This window comes from Melanotaenia boesemani, chromosome 9 (assembly GCF_017639745.1).
Source record: "Melanotaenia boesemani isolate fMelBoe1 chromosome 9, fMelBoe1.pri, whole genome shotgun sequence".
In the NCBI taxonomy this organism is placed as follows: Eukaryota; Metazoa; Chordata; class Actinopteri; order Atheriniformes; family Melanotaeniidae; genus Melanotaenia; species Melanotaenia boesemani.
Genome location: NC_055690.1, coordinates 18,826,798 through 18,845,442, shown reverse-complemented (window position 1 = coordinate 18,845,442; position 18,645 = coordinate 18,826,798). Strand labels below are relative to the sequence as shown.

Genomic DNA, 18,645 nt, shown 5'->3' with positions numbered 1-18,645 from the left:
TATCAACTGTTATGACACTTTGAGCTCTCTAGGTGTTTTGAGGTGACTCATAAACAGGGGGCAGGTCTAGAAAAAAATTACCCAGGGCCAGAAAGGGGCACAAACTGGGAAAAGGGCGGCAAAACCTTCTGAAAAATGTGTGAGGTGGGGGGTGTTTAGCTGTTAGGAAACACTAAACTGATTATTACAACTAAAATGACAATCTATATTAATAAAGTAAAGCTAAATTTGTAAAAACAAATATTCATTTATATATTTCTTAACAATTATTTACTTAGATTCAACATTGTAAAGTTTTAATATAAATAAGACAGCAATGCACAGTAAGATGGCTTTGGTAAAACAGTTTTTTTTTCTTCTTTTTTAACCTCCCTTATTGAATAGAATTAATTTAACTGAATTCTAATCACAGCATAACTGTTTGCAATTGTTGTTACTAAAGACTACACCAAAACTGAACAAACAAACATAAATTTTAACTGTTGTGTGTCTCCAACTTTGCATCCTGGAGATATACTCTATTTTTTAATTTTTAAAATAAATTTTCATTCCCTCTATCTTTCTGTTGACATTTTGTGTCTTAAAAAGATAATTTACATTTGTTTTTGGTCTCAATGTGGTCCTTTTACGATTTTTTTTTTTTTTACCATTCTGTTTCATTGCTGTAATTTTTAACCTCTTTCCTCTTTGTTTTTGTCCCAATTTATTACTTTTCTCATTTATTTAGTTGATCATATTGGCATAGTTTTGTATCATATTTTCATGTCTAGTCATATTTATTATGCATATTTACATGGTTTAATGGCCATTTGTGAATTATATGAAAAATTCAATTTAATTTAGGTTGTTTCGTTTTATCTTTGGGTTATTTTTCACCATTTTGTTGCGATTTTATGCATCTTTCACATTTTTTTGTCTTGTTTCTTATCGATTCACATCTGTCAGCATGCATCTGGTATTTTACCCCCTTTGTGAGTCATTTTATGTTTCTTATTAACCGCCTTTGCGTCCCATCTTGAGGTTGGAATTCATATTTCTCGAAGCATGGGTTTTACAGTCGGGTCTTTAGATCTGTATCTGGAAGTCATCACCAACTGTTCATGATGTTGGATTTAAAACGAATGTGAAATAAAGTGCTTTTAAACAGCACTCATATGGCGACTATGGTCAACACCGACTTCTTTGAAGGATATTACGAGCTACACCTGAAGGCAGCACCATGGTTTGGTACAGCAGCAGTAGAGAGTCGCAGTCAGTGTGGCCACCGGGAATGAGAAGGTTTCGACGCACGCTATTTTCAGGACTGGGAATTCTAGCAGAGCTGGCCGGGAGGAGGTTCTGCCTACAACTCTGTTCCAGTCAACAATCCAGCACAGTGCCATAATCTGAAGTCCAGACGAGCGACCAGGCGCAGGAGATGGTCAACGGACAGCCGCTGGTGGCTCACTGCTGCGGGGCTACATGCTAGAGGAAACCTGCTGGAGCGCCGCGTTTGTTCCTCCGTTCTGTCTACGTACAGTGTGACAGTCTGCCGTCCGTCTCGGTGGCTCCGGGTTAGAAATGCAGTGAAGTGACACCCCTTCAGTGACTGCAATCTGAATGCTTCCCGCCGGTTTGAACCTGCTCGCTTAAATGCACCTATTTCACAGCCGCGAAACTAAACACGCTGACGAGGATGGAGTGAAATCTGCGGCGGGGGCAAACGAAACACAACTGCCGCGATTTCCTGCGTGTAGATAAATAAATGATAGAAGATACAATGACCCTGCTATCTCTGTTAGGTCGAATCATGCGTTATTTTCTGCTCAGACCGGAGACCCTGTTCCTGCTGTGCATCAGCCTGGCTCTGTGGAGTTACTTCTTCCACACGGACGAAGTGAAGACCATCGTCAAGTCCAGCCGTGATGCGGTGAAGATGGTCAAGGGGAAAGTGGCGGAGATGATTCAGAATGAGCGATTCGGTGGACTGGACGTACTGGACGCTGAATTCTCCAAGACCTGGGAGTTCAAGAGCAACAATGTGGCTGTTTACTCCATCCAAGGCCGGAGAGACCACATGGAGGACAGGTTCGAGGTGCTCACCGACGTCGTCAACAGGAGTCACCCATCTATTTTTGGGATTTTTGATGGCCACGGAGGAGAGGTGAGACTGGTGATGAGGCCAGGTTTATTAAGAAAGAAAGAAAAAGGGCTAAAATAAAACTTGGGTTTTATTTTCAGCACATTCACTTGTGTGTGGGAACCTCGGGGGTCCATTAAGCTAAGGTCCATATGAGTTTAAATTTACCTTTTAATTGATCTGATTTATTGCAGGTGCTTCTTTAAATTATTAATCTGAAACTGTATTTATTAAGACTGAAGCTTTTCAATAGGATCAACAATTGTATTTCCTGAAGTATTAAATATGTATTTGCAATTATGCTAATTCCCTAAATAAGTGTACAGGGTCTTGTTTTATAATTGAGCTATAGCTGTTAAGCCTTTTTCCTGAAAAGGTTTAATCTTTGCAGATCAAATATTACTGTTAGTTATTAATTTGGGACTTGTCTAATAATTATTGTGACAAAATTGGCTGTTGTGTCCTTATTATTAGGATTGCTTTTTTCTAGTTGCCAGACATTTACTGAAGGCTAATTTGATCAAATCTAAATTGATTCACAGATTATGCAACAAGTCAGGTCAAAATAAACTAATGACGATGGAGTGGAAAGTATATTTTGACACACAGGTTCTCATGAAGGCAGGGCTTCACAGTTGGCTAATAAGGCAGGACAATGTCAGCTGATTTCACTTGATTTGATTGATATTTTTTAGATGAGTTGGGACTAATCAGGTGAGACATAGTAAGATGGTAGCTGGTAATACAGCCTTATACATTTGTCACTGAGTATCTAGGAATAAACAGAGAAGGGGCCCAGAAACTCCTACGCAGCAGGAGCAGGAGTGTTGCTGCAGCCCTATGCTCTCCCACTCCAAGACTGTTTTATTTAAAAGGCTTACAGCCTAAATCACACTAAAACCAATCACTTGTGTTTCCTTTCCAAAACGTTTGCATATCTATCTTGGTCTAAAATTATTATAGCTGGAGGGAGCAGGTTGAATTGAATTGCTACAGAGTTGTATACAAAGTTAGCTGAGATCCATAGCATCAGCATAGTGTGACTGAAATGGTTTGTCAATGACTTATTTGTCTGTCTCTGCACTTTCCAAGTCAGTATGCTTTCTTTCTTTCTCATTACTGTCAAGTTTTTCATATAGACTTTTGAAGACATGTGTGGTTGCCCCCCAATACTGAGCTGAAGAAGACTCAGACTGAACATGAACAGTGTTATGTAGATGATATACAACATTTTTTCAACATTCTTCTTTGTTATAATCAGTTCCAGGCTTAAGAATAGTTTCCAACACACAATCAGCCTTCTTTCTCAGTTTGTTCAGTTTCTTTAACTCCCTCACCCTAATGTTTCTCCCCTTACAAATGCCTGTACAGCAAATTGCACTCTCCTCCACATGTTTGTAGAAGGTATGTACCATCTTGCTGCAAACAAGACGAACCAAAGCTTCCTGGAGAAGCAGAGTCTGCTCTGCCTTTTCTTGTAGACAGCCTCAGTATTGCATTTCAAGTTCAATAAGTTATTCCGTTGAACACTCAGATATATAAAGTCATTCCCCACCTCCATCTCTCCTAGAATGGAAGGAGCACATTAATGTAGCAGTGTGTTCGGGGCATCTATGGAACATCTTTTTAAAAAATAGCTCACAGTGATACCCTGAAAGTATTTTAAAGGGACAAAGAACATTTAAAGTGATGCTACAAATAGTAAACACTTCACATGAAGACGTGTTTCTACTCTGGCATTGTGGGTTTTTTTTTTTTTAAAACCATGACAAAATGAGTCGCATATATTACAAAACACAAACTTTAATTGAGTTCCCTTCTCTTCTGCATTAAACATTGCACACTTTTTTTGATCTGCCACTTCCGCTTAGTGAGGACCACCACAGCCCAGCAGCAGCAGCAGTCTTCACCCTGCTTCGACTGCTGCGGTCTGAGGCTGAATGACAATATGCTAAAAATAGGCAGCCATAGGCATTAAGGTGGCTGTTCTTTTAAGGAAATTAAATTTTAGGCCATGGTGCTGACTGCTGCAGCTTTTGACCAAAAGTGGTCATTGGACTGTTTTTGTTTTGTGTTTTTTTTTTTTTTCCCTTTCCCCTGCGGCCTTCCCTCTCTTGTCCTTTCTCCCTCTTAGATTTCACTGAGCTAACATGTTGGCCATCCCTCTGCTCTCATGAGTCTACAAGTATTTATAAAGAATATATATATATATATATATATATATATATATATATATATATATAATAGGCATGTGTATATCACAAACAGATGGAAAAATAAGTGGCAGAAGGATCAGTGGCGAGTTAAAAAGTTTTCATGAGTCTGTTTCATCATTGCATGTCGATGGGTGACAGTTTAGTAGGTGTTGTGTAGCTCCAATGCAACTCCTGGAATACTAGCTGCATCAGCTGGCTTGTTAGTTAAGTGTCAGTGTCTTTTGTTTCTTTACACATGCACACTCAGCTTATTCAAACCAAATACATTGTCATCAAGGGGGTTAAACCCTTTCATAGTTTGCCTCTATCAGTGATCTGGTCCTTAGTGGAAACTTACTTACAGATCAGTTATTAATCTGTGCTACTTAGACATCTCCCTTTCCCCCCAATTTCACACCCACTCACATGCAACAATGTAAATTTGATTTCCAGAGTTTAAAATCAGTGTTAAATGTGCACATATCCTTTGGCAGTCTCAGTCATATTAGATCTCGGCTCTGCAAGGGAATTTATCTGTTAAATGAAAATTGATTTTTAGCTGACACTTAAGAAATAACCTGCATGAAAATTATAACCCTCGGCTTTCCATCCATTTAACGGCAACATGAGCTATTTGCTCCTGCTGGGATGAAAGAGTAGCTGCACTTCACCCTTCACCGTCCCAGAGAAGACGTTCACTATGCGAGCCGGTTAAACTGGAGAGTGTGGGGTGCTTCTCTCTGTCAGCCTTGCCATCCTTTTGGCTTTTATTCTGTCAGTTTCTTGCTCCATCATGGCTCAGTCTTTCATGTAGTTTCAACCACCGGTGTTTGTTTGTGAGTGGGTTGTGACAGATATGGTTTCTAACCTGCGGAGGAGGCAACGGGAGATCTCAGAGCAAAGAAGCACAAATAACACCTTAACCATTGGAGCTTTGACCATTTTAGACTGCTCCTGTCTGTTTTTATTCTTCTCCTGGCTTTGACTTAGTTCACCCTTTGTTCATATTCTGGGCATTTATCATTTTTAACTTTATCAGCCATTCATTCATTATTTGCAGATTAGACTTTTGAGAGTGATGAAGCAGTATAATTCCCTTCAGTTTGCAGAAGTAAGGCCACTTCTAGGCCAGTGTTCTGTTGGAATTTTATATATTTTGCTGTAAGTATGTGTTTTACTTCAGAAAAGCTGGGTAATGTATCTTAGATAGTAAGTAGTATGAATTCTGTCTGAGTTTGCTCTCACTGGAGAGATGAAAGAAAGACCCAGCATGCAACTAATTGCACAGCTGGTGTTACAGGATAAGAGAAAAAGGACCAAAAACACCAATGTGTGCTTGAGAGTGTATGAATAATTATGTGTGTTGGAAGCTTAGTGAAGCTGCATTCTCTTAAGTTTTTTTAATTACATTGAAGGCAATAAAGTTGAAGAAATTGGGATTTTCTTTTGGGGGAATCCTGTAATCCCAGTTCAACAGCTCGGTTTTGGTGTTTCTGCTGGCTTGACGAAACATAAATCTGGTACACCGGTACCTGGTAGCTGCTCGGTAGCCTAGTGGTTGGGAAAAAGAACAACCAATCACCAGATTTCCAAATTCGAACCCAGTGTTTGGCAACAGGGGAGTGGTAGCCTTGTGGTTACAGGGGTGGACTTGGGTCTGTAGAACCTGGGTCCAATCTGGGCTGAGAACCTGGGCTGGCAACTAAGGTAAAAGTCACCCCTGACCAAGACCCCCAAGCCCCAGCTGCTCACCGGGTGCTGGAATGGGATAAATGCAGAGAAAGAATTTCCCAGCTTGGGATTAATAAAGTACATACTGTATAAAAAAAAATCTGTCTTGCATCCCGTCTCTTCTCTGAGCGCTCTCCCGCCAGTAAAAGTCAGTCTGATGCTGCCTTCTCTTTTTTTTTTGCTTCCTCCAATAATGTCCTTATGCATTTCTTTGCTGAATCAGCCACGGTCAGTGTGTTGATATCCAGTTGCCAGTGTGTGCCATAAAGCAAAATCACGTGATGTGCTGGGCTGAAAGAAAGAAATTGTGAAGTTAGGATTTTCAGCTCCAGGACACTCCAGGGCAACAATGGCTCCAGGAATGTGCATAATAAATGTCAGTGTCCAATCACTACAGTTCTTTTTATCGGGCTCTGTGGACGTGTCCATAAGTAAGTTATTTTGTTTTTCTTCTGCACATAACAGACTGCTTCACTGCTGCCTTCTTTGGTTAATAGGACAGAATGTTTTTATAATGGAAAGTGATATTAAATATGAACAAATATGGCCTTAGAAAATTCAGACTTAAATAATTTTTTAACCAATTGAGTATTGGCTGTGATTAATACAAAAACAAACAAAAGTTTTTTTTAAGCTCTTTACTGTTGGCTGTAGCACCAGTCCTGTAAAACAGACTTTGCAGCAGATTAGAGGTATTAGAGGTACAAAAACCTGTGCATTTTCTGCATCACCAGTTGAGCTCCTTCACTTTCTCGTGGCAAAGCAACTGATATAGTTTGTGTTACGTTAACTGCACATCTTCAGTTGGTTGGCATGACAACATGCGCCTCAACATGTTTGGCATATATTACATTTCCCCCTTAGCTGAGAAATTATTTTACCAAAATATCGTTGAAAAGAATCAATGAAAGGACTGCACTTTTTCAATTGATTTTACCTTATACTCGCCTCTGGAGCAGGTTGTGTTCAGCATATATTACGATGTGGATCCAGAAGTGTTACAGTCTTGCTTTAGAGTCCTCCCCTAAGGAGCATAACAAATCTAAACGGATGTTAAATAAAGGATTTGTAAAATGAATAACTGAAATTGTCAAAGTGGCCAAATAATCAACTTCGGCAGGACATAAGTAAGCTGGTTTTAACTGTCACTCTGGGCGTTGTTTCATCTATCTGCCAGCTATTTCCCTCTGTTAGCTACAACACAGTTTGAGTCATATTGGTACATAGACCATGTAGACTAAGATATGGTCTATGTCATCTGGACACATCAGCGTTGTACTGAATACCTAGCAGCTCCAGCAGTTCATTCTACATTAGCTGACCAAATCTGATAAGGATGGATAGTATCATTCTTCATAAAAGTTATCCTCCTGTAGCCACATCTGTCATTTGTGCTGAAAGCTGACACTCAGCATTTCCCCCCTGCCTTGAAGTCAAGTGAAGCAGAAAGCACATGAGAGATAATGTGCAGCGAAGAAGAGACCAGAGAGCTCTGCTGACCTTTCAGTAATTTGTCCCTGGTGGTGGGGTTTGCTATTCTGGTAGTGAAAAGACCAAGGAGGGGATTCAAGGAATAAAGCACACTATATGCATGGATGAATGGGGCTGATGCCTGTCAAGCAACCCAGCTGTTTATAGCTGTAGTAAACATCTGTAATCTCTTCCACTCTAACATTTTCTTCTTCCATAAAATAAATAAGAGGTTTGTTCAGAAACTCTGAGCATTTCTTACTTCTCTATGACTTTTCTTGTTAAAACCTTCTTGCTGTGAAAGGTAAGAGCACTTAGTGAGTTAATAAGACTGTCATTGATCAGGTTTTAGAGACTTATATGTGAGTGCTTGCTAACAGCTTGTAGCACCAGATAAGCGCACCTTCTTCAGCCTCAGTGTGCCATCCTTCCCTGCTGGCACTGACTATTCAATAATTTAACACCCACTCTGTCACTTCTCCTAAAATCCCCTGACTAAATATACACCCTCCGCCAAGCAAAAGGAAGTCACAAGGTCATTGCTCACACACACATCACTCTGCAATGTGGAGTTTTGTGGACAGAGATGTTGCCTGGAAAGTTGTTGTAAAGTTTGAGCTGGGGGGGGTTAGCTGCTCTTTGTCCTCTACTTCACCCACTCGTCTCCCAGCAGGGCTGGACTTCGCTGACATGGTGCTGAAGGGTGGATTTGATAATAGAGCTGTTCTGTTTGCTTGCCAACCCCCTCCATCACCCAATGTCCCTCTGTCACCATCTTCTCTTCTCTGTAGGTCTGGCAGTATATGAATGGGCAACAAACGCTCCATCTTCAGCCCCATTATAGCTTCTCTCCCGACCCCCACTGTTTGCACACAGACCTTGGGGGCTTTCCACACTCAGCTGTTTCATGTGGTGCACCAGTGTACTATCTCATGTGATGTTTTCCTGATTTCAAATACCATACATTCTAATTGAGCTGGACGTTTAGGTTTAAAATCCAGTTTTACACATTGCAAAGCTACAAGCCTGGCTCTGAATGTAACAGTGATCGGCTGCAGTAGTGTTATTAGACTGCATATTCTTGTGTGTTTGTGATCTGTAGCTGATTAACATTCTCTCTAAGTCTAATCACACGGCTGGAGCAGACTCGACTGCTCAGTCTAATCTACACTTTGTTTTCTGAGGGGGCCATTCTGCACGTAGTCGGCTGTTACATAAAATGCTTAAATTGAAGAATGCCTGTCCACAATTTGAATTCATCTCTGTAAATCCAAGCCTGTGTGTGAGAGCCAGTTCTTCAGTTGTTTGTTTGTGTGTGATTGAGAAAATAGATGAGTCAGTTGGAGTTTGCCGGCTAGCTGTCTTGGCAGTGAGGGGCGGCAGGAGAAGAATGTTGGCCGAGAGAAGGTAGCAAGTCGCAGCTGTCGAGAGTTAGTGACACTGGTGTTACTGTGGTCGCAAAGGGATTGAGCCATGTTTTTTTGTTTTTGCTCACAATTGTGGCTCTTCCTCTCTTCACACTGCCCAGATGGACCAGTGGGTTGGAGCAGGTGCATTCTCATAAAAGGAAACAGGCATTTTTAAGTTTAAGAGCTTTATCTGTTCTAAATTTAGTTAATTTAATATTTCTGCACATGTTATGCATGTACATACTGTAGCCAGTCTGCTGCACAAATGTGTTGGACAGACTTCCAGTAACAGATCCATCCAGACAAGAGGAATGCAGCTGATATGAAGGTTTGATATTTGCACATGGTTTCAATTCATGAGCAGAACTGTGAGCTACAAACCCCAAAATAAACTGCGGTGAACCAATCCTGAGTCAGGTTGTCTTTAATTTACACTGCAACGAAGGCTCGCGGGATAAGAGAGAAGATCAGACTCCACAGAATGTCATTAATTTGTGCTTGTGATTAAAATTAGGAGGCAGAGTTATTTTACTCACACATGTGCTTGCTCTGTATGTATTCTCAGACAGAGCATGTATGGCTGTTTGTCTCGCAGGCTGTTGCTGGATTTCTGCCATGAAGTGTCGATTTTGTCCACATGAGATTTGGCATCATCAAGGTTTTGTGATGCTCTGTTTCCACTTGTTGAGAACGGTACTGGGTCAGTCTAACACTAGCCAACCATCTGACTGCTTTGTAGGGTGCAGATTAAGGTAGTAAGCATAAAGAGAAACTGATCAGATTGAAGAATCAGATGGAAAGAAACATATGGACAGAGGATTAAAAAAAAAGAAAAAAAGCTGAATAACATGTTAACAGAGTAGATGCAACAAATAAACTTAATCTTTCTATGGGACTAAAGTTGATTCCAGTCTGGATTTATCTTATTTTGTTGTTTGTAATCCTAAAGCATGACAACACGTGTTAAAGGCCACAAATAGCAGGATAAATGTAAGCCCCACACTTCAGCCTGACTGCTGTAGGACATGGCTATATGCTGGCTGCAATAGCTTTTTATTTGAGGCCTCAAGAGGTAAAGTGGCCCCATTCAGAAAGCTGAAATGGGTTGTTGACATGCTTTGACCCAAGCCACCTAAATAAGCCTCAGTGAAATGGAAATTTTTAACTGGCTGTTTAAAGCTAATATTGAGCAAATAACATATGGCTCTTAAATGGCCAAGAAGATCATTAAGATGTTTCTTTCAATGCCTTTCAAGGAAAGAAAGATGGATTATTTTTCTTGAATAATGACTCTTAGTTAAAAATTTATTTGACCAAATTCATAAAGAAATTTGACCAAATTCACTGAAATGTTGCAATTTTGCAAGATGCCAGGAACAAACTGCCTGCCAACAACCTTGAAAAATAAAACACACTGGTGCTGCTTAAAGATTAAATTTGTCACCAGCTATTTTTGGTTCAATACTCCACAATGTTTCTGAAAGCATCCCCGTTTTACTTAAAGTAGCAAAACGAAAACATTTTGCACAACATGCTCACATCCAGCATATTGGTAAGTGGGTCTGTGTTTAGGGAGATTTGCAGAAAGTGTGTGCTGAGGGCAATGGGGCTGTGATGGCTTTGGATGGATGGGAAGTTTAGAGGCAGATAAGCAGGGTTAGTAATTGATTAGTGTGGCGCAGAGGAAGCTTATAGTGATGTGAGCTAATGCCAACAGCTCAAGGCTCATATAAGATCCCTACTCTCTTCCTCAGAGTGCCACTAAGCTGAAGTTATAAGGAAAAGAAGAGACAGCAGGGCAGGTTAGATTTTGTACTAATCCCAACAGGGGGATTGGGACGACATTTGGTTCAGTTTTTTTTTTTAATCATCTTTTTCCCATTAATCTGTGTCTTTTTATCTTCATTTAACTTTTCACTCCCTGTCTTCTTGTCAAGATATTGATAAATTTCCTTGTCTTTGTGTATGTTTATATGCTTTACCTGCATGTGTTTATCAGCTAGAAAAGTCTTTATGCTGTCCTATTCCCATGCAGCAGCAGAGCTTTCAGCTATGCTAACGTTGTTCAGAGATGGAGAGATGCTTTATTGTGAGTGAGAGGATAGGGAGAAGAAAATTATAGCATGTATCAGGAGGGCCCTGAGTCAGGGAGGGAGAGAGGACAGCTGGGGAGTGATGCTAAGATGAGAGAGAGGGACTGACTAAACACCTTGGAAATAAAAATGCTTCAAGCATACGGAAGCATAAGTGATGATAGCAGAAGAGGGAGCTTAGAGCTGCTGTTTGGAGGTGGAGAAAAGCGGGGGAAGAAGTTACTTCTTTCTAAGGAGATGAGGATAAAAATGGATGGATGTTGAGTGGCAACACCTTGCTCGCAGCCTGAAGATTTTCCACAGTTCCTGTTAATCAGAAACCACCTTTATTTGCCATTTGACAGATAATCTAAACAGAGCAACCTAACAACATGCTGCATGTTAGACTGTCTATAAAATTTTAGTAAAGTTTTGTCATCTTTTAATCATAAGTCTGTCTGACTGAAGACCATGGTGTCATGGGGCAGTTCCTCCCCTTAGAAAGCTGACACATTTCTGCCTCTTTGTCCTGTTTTTCATCTTGTCTCTCACACTTGCTGTCTGTCTCAGTTGACCTTTCTCTACAGTAACTGTCTGTTTCTTTCTGTCTGTTCAGCTCTCTCCTATCTCCTCATCAACTCCCCCTGCCCCCTCACCAACTCATCTCTTTTTGTGATCCTCTCCTGATCTCTTTTGTCCAAAGAAATCATTCACCCCAAAGTCTATCATTCACCCCAAGTGTCTTCAGGGCAGCAACTGTTAAGGAAGTGCTGTGTGAGAAAGCAGAAACAGTAAGAAACAAAGGTTCCTTTTTTTGGATCACACCTTAATTTTCATTTAAGCTGCACAGGATTTAAAAAAATGTTGATAATGACTACCCAATATCCCTCAATAAATATTTAGCATAAAATTAATCAGTATGTACTGGAGCAGATATTTCCATTGTAAGGAAATACAATGGAAATATCTGATTTCATGTTTTCTCTGACCTTTTGCTCCATCACCTTGAGGCTCTCTCCTGACTTTGCTCTATTTCCCTCTCTCCTTTTCTACCTTGTTTTCTCTCCTTTTTATCCTCCCTCCCACCACCATTTCCCATACTAACAGAGTCACCTTATCTCTCTGCAGTCTGACTTATTTATCACTGCTCTGAAATATTAAACAGTTTGCTGCTTCTGGTCCTGAGGCGAGTTTATGAATTTTACGTACAACACATGCATGCGCAAACACACACATGCAACAGAAACCTTTGCATCTTCTTACGGTTGGAACACGCTCTGCAGCAATGCTCTGTGCAAAAACTATATGTTTTGTTGTTTTAGCATCTCCTCCTGTTCCTTAGAGACTGACACACTGCACAAAGACAAATTCTGCTCTTTTGGGACTTTGTAGATACACGTATGCTATGAAATGCAGTGAGCTTGAGGTGGCTGTCATGCTAGGTTCAGGACACCAGTAAAATCAATCGATCTTGTACAGCAATCAAGCCCCAGTTCATACAAACTAGTGCAATAGCTGCTCCGGTCATTCCACAAAAACTAAAAAAGGAAAAGCCTGAACTTCCGTAAGCTGGTGCTTTTTTTGTTTTTGCCCCCACTGAAGGTCTCAAATTGCCACATCAATTCACTTATTGCAGGTCTTAACATATGATTAAGTCAGTGGTTCCCAAGCTGGGTGGCGGGCCAGTTACAGCAGGGCTAAATAAAACTTACACAGTTCTTGCACTCCTAGCAAAATATGGACAAATTTGTGAATGAACCAATGGGCAAATGGTAGTGAATTAACAGGCATTTCAACTATAAAAAGACAATAAAATATGATGTATATCTTGCCCTAGGCTTGACCAGGTAATGGTCAATGGTGGGTAATGAAGAGAGACCACAGTGTATTGTATGTCTCAGAATATCAGCATCTGACAGTATGAGGCCAGGCAAGTTATAATGGCACTTATTATCCTGAACACAAAGAAAGGCTTGTTGATTGCTTTAGAAATAAATGACTTAACAGCTGTAAATAGCAGTTTACTACAGTTGTTTTACTAAACCAGCATCTGTCTCAATAAATATTAAACTCACATGAAGTAGTTTGCAATTTCTTGGTTTAAACCCGTCACACTATAGCAGAGGAATTTATCATTCCTACTGTCTCTGACATAGTTTTAACTATAATTGTTGAAGTAGCAGCCAATAAATGAAAGACTATTTTGTGATAGTGGGTTCGGGAGGGAGCTGCAGAAAAAGTTTGGGAACCACTGGTTTAATTATTGGATATCCACAAAGTTTACAGATTTGCAAAAAAAAAAAAAAAAAGAAGCCGAGGATGGTTCAGCATCATCCAAGATATCCTGTTTTTGTTTTTGTTTTTTTTTTTGTTTTTTTTCCATTTAGTAGATTCATTAGTCATGCTCCAAACACACTGGCTCCTATGATTCCCACTTTCCTACCTGTCTCACTCCAAGCCCCGAGTTTGGAAAGCTTGTTCCACAGTGACAGAAGACATGAAACAACTTGTAAATGTAAATGTGTGTTATTCACAAGTTCACAAATTAGTAATTTGCATGTGAAACTATAGAACTGTGCCTTTTTTTTATTTGATTTTTTTTTTACTAAAGCGTGTTTGATTTTACAGATGTTTTATTGGAACATGTAATGCATCATTGGATTCTTTGGCTCTAAGTAAAGTGAAGATCTTAATTAACTATGAGGTCAGTTCTCAACTTCAGATCTGTCATAGCTTTAGAAATGTTTGGGTTCTGTCTCAATTGGTACGTGCATGTTTTTCTACTGTTTATATACATACTGCATAACCATCCATCTGGATTTACATGGTTTATACACTCGCCCACAGCCATGTACACAGAAAAGGGCAGAGGCTCATGGTGTCTTCTATTCTTAGCAGGCAGTCCCTTAGGGGACAGTGGTGCATAAGGCTGGAAATGTTGAGTAGGCCAGAGTGGATTGGGTCTGCTCCATGATGGTACTGCACCTGCTGGGGAAACTGGGCTGCTTTAAAGCTCTGTAGCTTGATGCCTGCTGGTGCCATCTCCCCCCCTGGCAATCCCTCACCAGGCATGACAACAATGTACAAAATCTCAAGAGAACAAAAGTAAACAAATGTGATTTGAAGGATTTTAATCCTAAATTATTTATGTATTGGCACACTGATTCAGAATGTGAGCGTCAGGTCAGTTTATTAGCTGGACCATAATGAAAGCTGAGTGTTTGGATGTTTTTCATGTCAAGCTTATTGGATGTGGCTGGCCCAGATGTCTGCAGCGTAGTTTTGAGCTTTATTGGACAACATTCTGTGGTGCACGGTGGTGTGGTGGTTAGCACCGCAGCCTCACAGCAAGAAGGTCGCCGGTTCGAATCTCGGCTGGGGGGAGGTTCGAACCTTGAGGGTGGTGGCCTTTCTGTGTGGAGTTTGCATGTTCTCCCCGTGTATGCGTGGGTTCTCTCCGGGTTCTCCGGCTTCCTCCCACCGTCCAAAGACATGCATGTTAGGTTAATTGGACACTCTAAATTCTCCGTAGGAGTGAGTGTGTGTGTGAATGGTTGTTTGTCTCTATCTGTGTTGGCCCTGCGACAGACTGGTGACCTGTCCAGGGTGTACCCTGCCTCTCACCTGTTAAAATGCTGGGATAGGCTCCAGCTCACCCGCGACCCGAAATGGAATAAGCGGTCAAGATAATGGATGGATGGATGGATGGACAACATTCTGGATTGTTTTGGAAAGTGGGCACCTGGTTTGATGTTTGGCAACACACCCTGTCCTCATTTTGCTGAATGGGAACTTGGTCATGCTGACGTTTTGAGCCATCATGGAGAAGCATGTGTCATCATCGCATGATCATTCAGCCAATAGGAAGTTTGATTGATTTATTTATTTATTAGACTGTAACAAATTAAGTTAATATCTTGTCTTCCTTTCCACATTGAGGAGGAATAGTGTAGAAGGTGGTGATCCTGGAGCATTTTTTTTACATTTGTCACTGTATTATTATTATTATTATTATTATTATTATTATTATTATTTATTATTATTATTTATTATTAATAATAATTATATATATTTTTTTCTGTATCATCTGTGTGTGGGAATGAATGGCTTTGTCTCCCCCAAGTCTGCCACAAAAACTGATGCTTGTTTCTGTTCCTCTGTCTGGTATGACCCACATGCTAACTTCTTTTTAGTTTCTGAACAGATCTCTCAGTTTTGTTATCTTGGTACATCCTGTATGCATAGTTCCTCCTCAGTATGCACTTCACAATCCCCTGATATCAACAGCCCATTGAATCTAATCAATGTTCTGATTCATAGGTCAATACTCCCCACAGTGTGATGAGAAGAGGCATGCAAACAAGTTTTATTTTCGGGGGGGTGTTGATGTTTATGAAGGTCTATATGTTTATCTGCTCATGCAGTTTTTGTTTTAGTATGTGGTACACAAAACAGGTGATGCATTGATGATGGCTATTATTAGTAGTAGTAATAGTAGTAGTTTTTAAATTTATGATTAATGGAAACCACACTGTTGCAGGAGCAAATGTTGAGAAGCCAGTCTTTAAAAAAAACACACACACACACACACAGGAAGGAGCGTCACATTTTAAGCACTATTAATTAATTCATTTTGAAGGGTAAGAGGTTGTTGTTGGATTATAGTATACTTGGACACATGGTGCAGATATTTTAGGAAGGAAGGAAGCTCTTTGTTTTGTTTTTTTCCTGTCACCAATCGGACCAGGATTGCGGAGACTGCAGTTTGTAATTAATGTGATAAATCCAACATCTGTCTCCAGAGTGACAGCTAGATAAAGTGGGTGAGGTTGAGATGGAGGAGGAGGAGGATGTGTATTGAAGCTCCAGAATCAGAGTGTCAGGAGGGGTGCATAATCGTGAGACTCAGTGATTATAAATATATGAAGTTGTCAGCTTGTGCTGGGGTAACTAAAGTGAAGTGAGGAAGGAGGGATACCAGCAAACTGCAGTGCTATTAAAATAAAATGCCATCAGTTTATTCACACATTCATCTCCTGCAAAACAAATCAGCAGAAATCGCGGCATCGCCCTGTTCCTTATTTATGGATGCCCCAATTATAGGCCCACTGCCTGCTGTCTCTCAACATGCTGAATGCATATAGAAATGATCAGAATGTGAAATATGGAATAGTTACTCTGCGCCATATGCCCGCTGTTGGGTTATTTTTCATCCCTGTGATGTTGTTTAATTGAACAAATTATCTTGCCAAAGAGGCCAGCTGCATGGAGATGAGAGCGATCATGAATGGATGGACACAGGAAGGAATGAATGGAGTCCAGGAGGCTTTCGACTCAAGAAGCAACACAGTGAAGAAGAGGCTTTGATAAACTGCAACAGCTTATTCTGCATTTTAAGTAATCAAGTGTTAGACAGATAATTCAAACTGAAATAAAAATATAATATATGTCAGTTACAAAAAAAAACAAACAAACCCAGGCAGTTTAATTCAGCAAGAGAAACAGATGTTATGATTTTATGTTTTTGGCCTGACTTGAATAAACTAGTAAAATTACTTGACTACTTAATTAACTAACTGCATCCATTATTGGATATTTAATGTTGGTTTGAAAAATTAATTTACTTAAATATCAATACATCTGTCATCTAAAATCTTTATTTTTCATATCCAAAATTTGTAAAAAAATGTTTTTATTCAGAGTTCATCTCACTCCTAAAGGATAGCAGCCCTTTATCAAAAATGATTCAGGAATATAAATAAATGCATCATCCACAGTGTTTGGTTGCCTTTTTGGCTTCCTAAACAAATATTTTACTTGGGAAGATGTGTCACGTCCACATCAGAAGACAGATGTGCATCAAGATGGTGTCACTGAAAGGACAAAAAGTATGTCATTGAAATAAATAAGAAAAACATGGGAAAAATTCATTTATGACAGTTTTATTATGCAGCTTTCAGATGGGTGACTGAAGTTGAATATGGCAATTATGCTTACAGAATCATGATTATATCAAGTAGATGTGATTACACTCTTTAATTATTTGTGAGGGGTAGAGAAATCACAGGATTTAATTTATGTTAACTTTGAATTTGAATTTAAACCAGGAAATGTAAATATTTTATCTTGCAGACAGTCACAGGATTTTGGACATCTGGCGTTTAGTGGTATACAATCTGAGTGTCTTTGTCATGACACAGTTCTTTCTTTGTTGTTCACCTTTGCTCAGTGGGCAATATAAGATAAACGAAGGGCTGGAGAAACAGTAAGCTGTTGTGTGTTTACGTCAGTTTGCAAATGGCTCCATCTATCCTTACTTCCCATCTATCTGTTTCCCTCTGGGAAGCACTTGGATTGAATGAACCACTGGCACAACAGAAGCAGTAAACGGAAACCTTGGCTTGCTTTCTTTCAAACTAACACTTTGGTATCAATAGTGGCAATTCTCATATGTCACATTTGCCTTTTTCATGTAATTTTTTTTAGATTTCCTCCTCTAGACCTAAACTGCCCTTGCACTCTTTGTACACCATCCCCATTTATTTCACCCCCCCCCCCCCCCCCATTGTTACATTGCCTTTGTGCTTTGATAAGAGCAGTGAGTGTATCAGCCCAAAGAAAGGAGGAGGGAGGAAGTAGTGAGAGATACTTGGGGTTTTCAGTTCTATTTCTTTGACAGCTGCATAAATATTAATCACCCTCTTCAATCAAAGCTGAAGAGATTTAGATGCAAAAGAACAAGGTTTCACTGACTGAACGATATTGTGTCAGTGCATAAATGTGCAGTGTGCTTGCACTGAGGTTGGGAGAAATGCACATTGATATTTCAAATTTGAGGAGCTGAATGGCTGCAACATACAGCATATGTGTGTATGTGGGAGAGAATGAGATAAAGCATAGGAGCAATGATCCGTGAAGACGTAGGAGGGCAGATTGGTGAGTGGAGATGACAAATGCACAAAGACTGAGGTCTCGTGTTGTCTCTCCACCACCAGCACCTTAATGGCTTACCACAAAATAACAGTGAGAGGGATTCATACTCCCACTCTAATGAAGTTGTTGATAAATGAATTTCATTAGTGGTCGTGTTAATTATTTACAGATTTCCTGATGCCTTTTTCTTGAACTCAGCCTGGTTTGTAGCCCACATCTTTGGCTGCAGAAGGTCAGCTGAGGACTTAAGGAAACTCTGGTTTCAGCCTCCCAGTGAAGGTGAGGAACATAAAAAGTCTTTCACATAGATGCAGTTTGTTAGCCAGGAAGTCTTCGATGTAGCTTCAGTCACAAGAGAAAATGGAGACGCTTCTTTGTGTGTGTTTGGGTGACACACAGACACAGTGTAGTTCATTAGCTTATGATGAAGACCCCGCTGTGGCAGCTTGCAGCACTTCAGTATTTGCACACTGCATGTGCCTGTGGAAGGCAGGCATTGTTTAAGAAGGCATCACCAGTGTGTGTGTGTGTGTGTGTGTGTATGCATGTTCAGTCACACTTACAAAAAGCGAAGGGGCTGATGAACCTGCCACACTGACTAGTGTATGAATATTTATGCAATTGATATATCAGTGTCTGCCAGAGAATGCAGGCTGCAGATAGCAAGAATACAAATAGGAACACTTGCCAAATGTGTGTGTGTGTGTGTGATGTGT

General features: G+C 40.2%; 1 protein-coding gene across 1 annotated transcript in view; it reads left to right on the top strand.

The window, feature by feature from the left end:
• The first annotated feature begins 1,219 nt into the window (after positions 1–1,219).
• Positions 1,220–18,645, top strand: part of ppm1lb (protein phosphatase, Mg2+/Mn2+ dependent, 1Lb) — a 40,480-nt gene continuing 23,054 nt past the window's right edge. Inside the window, exon 1 of the mRNA XM_041995370.1 lies at positions 1,220–2,143. Within this exon, the coding sequence (XP_041851304.1) occupies positions 1,745–2,143 (399 nt within the window). The 5' untranslated portion in view covers positions 1,220–1,744. The remainder of the gene's footprint in view (positions 2,144–18,645) is intronic.